This window comes from Silene latifolia, chromosome 11 (genome assembly GCF_048544455.1).
Source record: "Silene latifolia isolate original U9 population chromosome 11, ASM4854445v1, whole genome shotgun sequence".
NCBI lineage: Eukaryota > Viridiplantae > Streptophyta > Magnoliopsida > Caryophyllales > Caryophyllaceae > Silene > Silene latifolia.
Genome location: NC_133536.1, coordinates 189,199,141 through 189,207,667, shown reverse-complemented (window position 1 = coordinate 189,207,667; position 8,527 = coordinate 189,199,141). Strand labels below are relative to the sequence as shown.

Genomic DNA, 8,527 nt, shown 5'->3' with positions numbered 1-8,527 from the left:
GCTGGGAGGTTAGTTTTGGTAAGAATTGTCCTTTCCCAGTTGCATAGTTACGGAGCCAGAATTTTCTTGTTGCCCATGGGAGTTATTAGTAGAGTGAATGTTGTATGCAGAAACTACTTGTGGTCTGGCACTGATGATTGCCACAAAGTTCCTGCTGTGGCATGGGATGCTTGTTGTCTCCCTAAAGATAGAGGTGGTTTGGGCATTTTACAGTGTCAGTTATGGAATATTGCTGTGATTGGCAAATATTTTGGTGGATTGCCCAAAAGAAGGATAGTCTATGGGTGAAGTGGGTTCACCACATTAATATGAAACAGGCTGAATGGTGGACTTATCACCCCTCTGTTAATTCCAGCTGGACTTGGCGCCAGATTTGCAAAGTCAGGGAACTTTTGTGTTCTGGTTTCAGTCTCAATGGTTGGATGAATGCTGCATATTCCACTCATGATGTGTACTTGTGGCTGATCAGGGAGCATGCAACAGTTCCCTGGGTGCCTCTGGTATGGAACAGACTGTGCTTGCCAAAAGTTAGCTTCATTTGTTGGTTATATGTGTTGCACAGGCTCTTGACAAAAGATCGTTTGCTGAGATATGGTGTTGTTATCTCTGACTTGTGTGACATTTGTGGGAGTGCTCAGGAAACCCATTCACATCTGTTCTTTGAATGTGGTTACAGCCAGAGATGTTTGGCATTGCTGAATCAATGGTTAGACATTGACTGGACTGGGGATTTCAGTACTTGGATTATTACTTGGAGATGTAGATCTCTGCTGAGGAAGAAAGTTATAATGGCAGCCGTGGCTACTCTGATTTACAGTATCTGGCAGAACAGAAATACAGCAAGACACGAGGGAGTTGTACAACAGCCTAATGCAGTTCTGAGATGGATTAAGTGTAATCTGAATGGACGTTTCATGCAAGTGAAAGGGAGCATTAGACTTAATAGTTCTTGGATTGATAGACTAGCTCTAGTTTGATTTAGCAAGTAGACAACCACCTCTCGACCTTATTGTCAACCATAGAACGGGTCCTAACGAGCTCTCACTATGGCTAGGTCACCTACTAAAACATGCTTTGTCTAATTCAATTTCGTGCCTTTCGACTTATAAAAGTGAATTAACTAATTTAATCTAAGATAGTGATCATTTATCAAAGACTAACAATACAATGCAAACATGTGAAATAAACAATGAAACAATATTATAACATCTTAATTCAACAAGTGCAAGAACTACTTATGCATGGTTTACCTTATTCCCTAGACAATTTTAACTACTCTTGCATAATGTAATTAGACTGATGACAAATGATAAAGTGATCATAATTACCAAATAGAAATGACAAAGGAATAACAAAGTAGTACTAGAAATGAGATTACCTTTTATAATGGAAATAGAACTTGAATATAGAGGAACAAATGCTTGAGTGGAAATTGTAATACAATATTGAAATGTTAAAGGAAATGTAAATAACATAAAGGAAATGCTAACCTATTCTAAAACTAATCTAAGGACTAGAATAAGGGTAAGAAAGTAGTGTATAAGGTGTGTAAGAAGTATCCTTGAGGTTCCGGATCAACACCCTTTATATAGGGGTGAAAGATGAAACGCAAAAATTTAAGAGGAAGGTAACCCTGATCGGGGACACCACACCCCGATCGGGGTCGTGGTGATTTTTCTTCTTTGTCTTAAATCCGTCTTAAATTGTAAAGAGAATCCAAAGATACGTGTTAATTTCCCATAATTTCTCCGGTTGAATGCTTCAAATGAGATCCTAAGTTTAGCATTCTCCACATGAACTTGGGCTTCTCTTTTGGGCTTTATTTTTAAAAGATGTTTCGGAATAGTGAGAGTCCAAATTTCAGTTTAACACAAAAAACAGGAGCAAAAACGATTGAAAAACAAGGAGAAAAGGACAAGAACAGTGGTTGTCCAGAACTCAGAAAAATACGAAAAAGAGAGCAAAACAATGCTCTAATGTTCGTCTAATTGTGTGTGTGGACTTGGTACTTTCTTTCTGGGTGTGAGAGGAGATTAGGAGTGCTCTGTAACGTGAGGTTTGAAAGGCAAATACTTAGGGTTTTTGAGAGAATTTGTATGTCCCTTCACTTGTGAGGTGAAGTGTGTTTATATAGGAAATGGAGATGGGGAAGCCTTAGGGTTTTGTAGGGCTCGGTTATTAGCTGTTTAGGAGTCTAAGATAGCTTGCTTGGGGAGGGAGTTAATGAATATGGACGAGATATGGGTGTGGAGGGAGATAGAATCGGTTTTTAGGTAAAAGAATGGGAAAGATAGCGATGGGATAATGGAGAGGATTGTTTCGGTTATTGGAGAGATATTGTGAGCTGGTTGGGATATGGTTTACTTGGGGAATAAGTTAGAGAATAGGGGAGGGGAAATGGTTTGGAACAAGGCTCGGGTCGGGGGTTTGCGGGCTGGTTTTGGACGTGGCTAAGCATGGGCATGGGTGTGGGTTATGGTTTGGATTTTGGGCTAGGTGTGGTGAGTGATGTGGGCTAGAAGGGAGTCGAAATAGGTGGTGTTTGGTGTCGGGAATGGGTTGGAAAAACAGAGGAACGAGTTGTGGGTATGGGCTGCTGGGGACGTGGGTTTGGGGAAGGAAAAAGGAAGGAGAAACGTGTGGCTAAGGGGTTTGATCCCATGACCAAGGGGGTAAGTAGTATGCCAAGTGTGCTCCTTGAAATTCGTGTCCAATTTGCTCAAAAAATGAGTTTAAAATCGTCTCAAAATCGATTTCAAAGTCGCTTTCAAAATCGTTTTAAAATTAAATTTTCTGAATTAAATACGAAGCAATAAATCGTAAATCGTCACATATTTCCATTTTCCAAATAAATTTAAATAAACCTTTTCAAATAATTTTTTTTTCAAATACATTATAAACAAAGCGTTAATTTTAAATTAACTCGAAGATACAAAATCCGATGAAATAAATTTCATTTATTTCAAAATCAAAACAAATAATTTAAATTATAAAATCATCAAATAATATCCGTTTCGCGTCACAAAACGGAATCCATTAATGAGCGGCGTCGATCATAAACATGTGTCATATCATCATCGGGTATTTTGTCGGGATTTCTGAAATTCCAATATCGATGGATACGGGTATCTACACATATCCGATCCAAATACCAAAAATTTCGGATCGGATGTCCGATCCAAACTTAAATTTCGGATCGGATTCGGACTAGATATCGGATCGGTTCGGATAATCGATTTTTTTTTCTCAACCCTAGACGGAACGACCCATGAACAACTCTAATTAATGGAAACGCTTGACATGATGCAATAGATTTCGGCTTGTAAGACAAATGTAAGCTGGTTTTGGCCCATTCAAATCGGCTTGCCCAAAAGTCCACTATGTGCAGTGTAAAGCATATCTAGACCACGAGACGTACAAGAAAGGAACCCATGCACAAACAAAAGTTTTTGGCCCAAATGCTCTGATATCAGGATAGATGAACTGACTCAACTTAAACCTTAAGGTGATGGTTGAGGTCCAACAATTATATTTATTTTCTATTACGCCCCCTCACTCGAATGCCCATTGGGCTCGAAGAGTGGTTACTGCACAGGCTCTCCCATACCATGTGCTGAAAGTCCACTTCGTGAGTTATAGGAGGCTGCCAGGATTTGAACACATGACCTTTGGTCACAAAGGCTCTAATACCATGATAAGATTATGGAGGGGAGAATATTTCATAAGGCAATTGTATTATTGATAGTTGTGAATCTTATGATAAGAATACATGTATTTATAGTACCGAAGCCCAAACCCTAATACTGTAAACCCTAGACGATAGTCATCGTAAGCTATTTATAGCCTAATTCCTCTAACAAAGGAACCCATGCACAACATATGTATATATTTTTTCTGAGCTTATTAACTCAAACTTTATTTGTTTTTCAACACATATGTATTTTTCTGAGCTTATTAAAATTTATAAGTTAAATTTTAATATTTTTTTTCCATCAACACTAAAATTTATAAGCTTATATGTAAAGTTTTGAGTTTTATTATAATTTGTTGAGCTTAATGTTTAAGTGAATGAATTTTAAACTTTATAGTAAAACTCAAAATTTTTAAAACAAAACTCAAAAACTTTATTATAAACATTCGGGTTAGGGTTTATTTAGTCAGGTGTAACGTTTTTATTTAAAGTATTTAGTTTGACAAGTTAAATTACGATAGTATCACTTTTTGAAGGTTACTAATTACGTAGCCATTTTTTTCAGTTATAGTTTTTGCTATTTGATGAAAGTAATAAATTGTTGAGAAATTGTTCGTGAAACGCCAAAAATACCATAAATTTATGTAGTGCTGACATAGAAACGTAAATTGAATTAATTAATAATCATAAATTACCAGGCAAAAAGGACAGTTCAGCTATAAATCCCATATAATTTCTACAGCTACCAGTATTATAAATGGGCCTATTTATATGGAAATGGACCTAAATCAACAGGACTTCGTCATAACTGGGCAATCAAGTTCTCCAACTGATATATTCATTTCCTTTTCTGGACTTTCCATTATAAGGCTGCAATTTTACATTGAATTTATTGTGTGCAATAAATTTTCAAATCTTTTTGTATCTATAAAACTGCAATTAGTCAACAAAAGGAAACTACTGTTCTCATGTAAAATGTGGGAACTATTCCTCAATACACTATTATTATCAAAGTTCTATTTTTCCTTGCAGAATTATTATGTGTATAATCCAAGATTGCAAATAGGTTAATTAAGGAAGATGATACGGTTACAGTTGGTGTATGGAATCTTTCGTACACCACTAATAGAATTTGAACATGTGGTAGAATCCAATTTTGTAGACAAATAAGTTAAAGGAGGGAATTATTTCAATTAGAGGCAAATTTGGAAAGGATTTGAGAGAATTTTTTTCAGGAATTTATTTACTATAATTAAAAGATATGGTAATATTTAATTACCAATTAGATGAAAGTTGTTTCTTTCTCACGTTAGATGGTGAGGTATTTTTTCTTCCTCTTCATCTATATCTATCTATATTAATAAAGGAAGCTTTTTTCGAGCGATTACAGAGAGTCCAACTTCATCGAACTACTTAATTCTAAAATAAATGTGTGATAAAAATAAAATTAGAATAATAAAAATCATTACCTAAGAACATTAGAATTTTACGTTCTATACCCTATTAATATCTATTGATAGTGCTAGAAATACTAGATAAACATGAATTCTACCATTACTACTACACGTTTTTTATATCAAAAGATGATTAGTTTTAATTATGCTAGGACTCAAACTATTAGGGAGGAGTACAATATATATGGCCGGCTTTGTAGCTGTTAAAATACCAAATTTCCAAATATGAGATTGTTTGGTGGGTTTTCCTTCCCTTAATAATTTTTATTTAGTGTGAACGTATTCTAGGGAGTACATTAGAGATTTTCAATATATTTCTCTTCTTTAAATTTTTGCTTGCTAACTTATATGTACTTTTTTTCCCTTCTGTGCAGTGCAGTATAGTCGAAGACTGTAAAATTTGGCATACATGAGGAGTTGAGGTAGTCATGGTTTTCTGTTTTCGCTTTTTACAAAGACTACATATTACTCTCTCAATACATTATTTAGAGATTTACTCTTTATTGTTTGCTTGCAGATATTATAATTGTGCGGTAAGCATGAGGATTGATCACAATGAACCAACAAATAAGCTCTCTTTTGCCTACCATCAAAGAACCAAGCGATACATACGTTTATATATGTCCATTTAATCAGTATTTGATTTGCGTATGGTTTGTTTTATAGGTTGATGGTATTATATACTCCATAAGCAATATTTTAGTTCAATGGTGCTTATAAGGAGGGATACTCGGTTTGATTTCCTTTTTTGCATGTTTATCTCATAATTATAATAATGTTCTTTATTTGTGACACTATTGTTGGCTTTATTTGTAGTAATAAGCTGAATGTCTGCGCATTGCGACAATATATCTTAAGAATTACTCTGTATTCCGTAAGGGTATATATTTCATCTTAATTTATTCATCATCTATTGTATATCATCATCGAGATTATTTGGATGAGGTATCTGTCGTTGACGACTTTGTTAAAGCACAAAAAGTATCAAGTAGTCTGTACTAATTAGTTGACGTATTAAGGCTGCTTATGTGGGTTACTGATCACTTTAGTTTACTTTGCTTAAAACATCACAAGCAAAAGAGAAAAAGACTAGTATTGCCATGAAAATCTCTAACGTGGCTTTTCATTGTATCTTTTTGAGAAACTTTTACTCCCTCCAATCGAATCAAAATATTTACTTTTATATGGTTTTTGTGACAGCACTTTAATTGTATTTTTCTTTATTTATACACGACTTTTTTCTAAGAAAAAAAATTAAGATTAGTTTGTTTTAGGCCATATTCTTTCTAGCTTAATTTCACCTCATTTTAATTTAGTTCAGTTCAACTCAGCTTCTTTCAGTTCACTCCAGCTCAACTATCTCATCTCATCTCTTCACAAATTAACTTTTACTTCGGTTGAGTTTAGCCTTAACTTTTACTTCGGTTGAGTTTAGCCTTAATCAGTTCAGTTCAGCTCTGTTAAGTTCAGTTGAGTTCCTTTTAACCGAAAAGAATATAGCCTTAATAAATGAAAAAGTAAGTTTAAACCAAATAGTATTAAAATCTCTGAGTTTATAGGTAGAAAGATTTTTTTTTTGAATGATGGATCACAAGATCTTACAAGTTGGCCCGTGCATCGCACGGGCATTAAATCTAGTATATATATATATAAAAGAGAGTTTTTTCGAGCGATCTTAGAGCGTCCACATCATCAAAAATCAATTTAGGAAAGTATAATTTTGATGTAAAAAATAAAGTGGAAAATCTTTTAATTATTATAATATGTATATTTCCTAAATTATATTCAAGTGATATTTCCAATTTTTATATCAAACTTTTACATTTCATTTGGCAAAAAAATATCGTTAAAAAAATTATGAAAATAATATAATTAGCTTTGTGGTAAAAAATGCTATCATTAGAGTATAGATTTCATATTATTCGCACATATTAAAGATTGTGTACTTCTTAATACGTAAAATTGTGTACTTTTTAGTACGTTTTGTCCCACATTGGAAAATAAGTAGGTGTGGTGAATATACTACATATAAATAGTAGAATTGTCCCACATCGAAAGATTAGTATAAGTTGATGTGATCCTATGATTATAAATAGGAGGCATATTTGGAACTTATGTATCCACCCAAAAAAATTTGAGTCTCATAAATATTGTTTTAAAGAGCTCCTAAGATTTTCTATCATTATCTACGATATGATATAAAAAATAAAACTAAAAATTTTACTAATAATTGTCTTCTGAATGCAGTAATAGAGCGTTAATGAGTCGTTATATGTACGATGTAGAGATTTCTATCTAATGATCGAGATTAAGTGGTTTTACCTTCAAAGAAAAATAATATGTATACAATAGTGGTTTTTTTAAGAAGAGACATGTATTTCTTGGTATGTTATATCTTTCACATTGAAAAATAATGTAGGCATGATGAACATAATACGTCTAAATAATTAAATTATGTATCTCACATTGAAATAATAGCATACGGTAAGGTGATTCTATAAATATAAATAGGAGGCATCCTTGAAACTTAAGCATTAACCCAAAATTTTAAGGTAAAATAGAAGAACATTTCATTCAATCATCGTCTCATTACACTATAACAATAAGGAGCAATACTAATTATTTAGAATTACACATACAATTGTTCATCATTAAACTATTACAAAATATTACGAGTAATACAATATGTAGAAGTTGTGTAGAAGTGAGCTAGATAACCTGTCCACGAGACCACGAGTTAGTTAAATATGTAGAAGTTGTGTAATTGGTGTGTATTTCATTAATTAACAATAACGTACATATATAGGAGAGGCAATACAATAACCTAAAGATACAAAAATTCTAGGGCAAGCAAAGTATACAAAATACAATAGGGCCGGCATCTCTGTTTCGTCCTTCCCACCCCATAAGTCCATTCTATAAATATAACAGATATGTACTTTTTAGTATGTTATATGTCCCACATTGAAAAATAATGTAAGTGTGGTGAATATATTATGTATAAATAGTCCCATATATATACATTTTCTATATTATATAAAAGTGATGTTTATAATTTTGATATCAAAACTTTATATTTCATTTGACAAATAAGTATCGTATGAAAATTATATAATTAGATTGTGACAAAAAAATGTTATCATTAGAGTGTAGATTGTATTGTATTGTATTTTATTTTCTCATTATTAAATCGGGTTGATGTCAAAGTAGGTGCATAAAAAATGGTGTACTTAATATGTTATTTGTCCTACATTGAAAAGTAATGTAAGTGTGGTGAATATACTATATGTATAAATATTAGAATTGACCCACATCGGAAGATTACCATAAGGCAGGGTGATCTTATGATTATAAATAGAAGTCATAACCCAAAATCTTTTGA

General features: G+C 33.2%; 1 protein-coding gene and 1 long non-coding RNA gene across 2 annotated transcripts; both read left to right on the top strand.

The window, feature by feature from the left end:
- The first annotated feature begins 221 nt into the window (after window positions 1-221).
- On the top strand, window positions 222-977 carry LOC141614510 (uncharacterized). Its single transcript, XM_074433255.1, has one exon. The coding sequence runs from the start codon at window positions 222-224 to the stop codon at window positions 975-977; it is 756 nt and encodes a 251-aa protein (XP_074289356.1).
- A 4,060-nt stretch (window positions 978-5,037) lies between these two features.
- Window positions 5,038-6,086, top strand: LOC141615246 (uncharacterized). Its single transcript, XR_012529751.1, has 2 exons — window positions 5,038-5,567; window positions 5,663-6,086. It is a non-coding gene; the product is annotated as an uncharacterized LOC141615246 (long non-coding RNA).
- Window positions 6,087-8,527: the final 2,441 nt, after the last annotated feature.

Bases quoted from the DNA above. Each gene is read 5' to 3' on its own strand.
- LOC141614510 (XM_074433255.1), top strand. From the start codon at position 222: ATGGAATATTGCTGTGATTGGCAAATATTTTGGTGGATTGCCCAAAAG.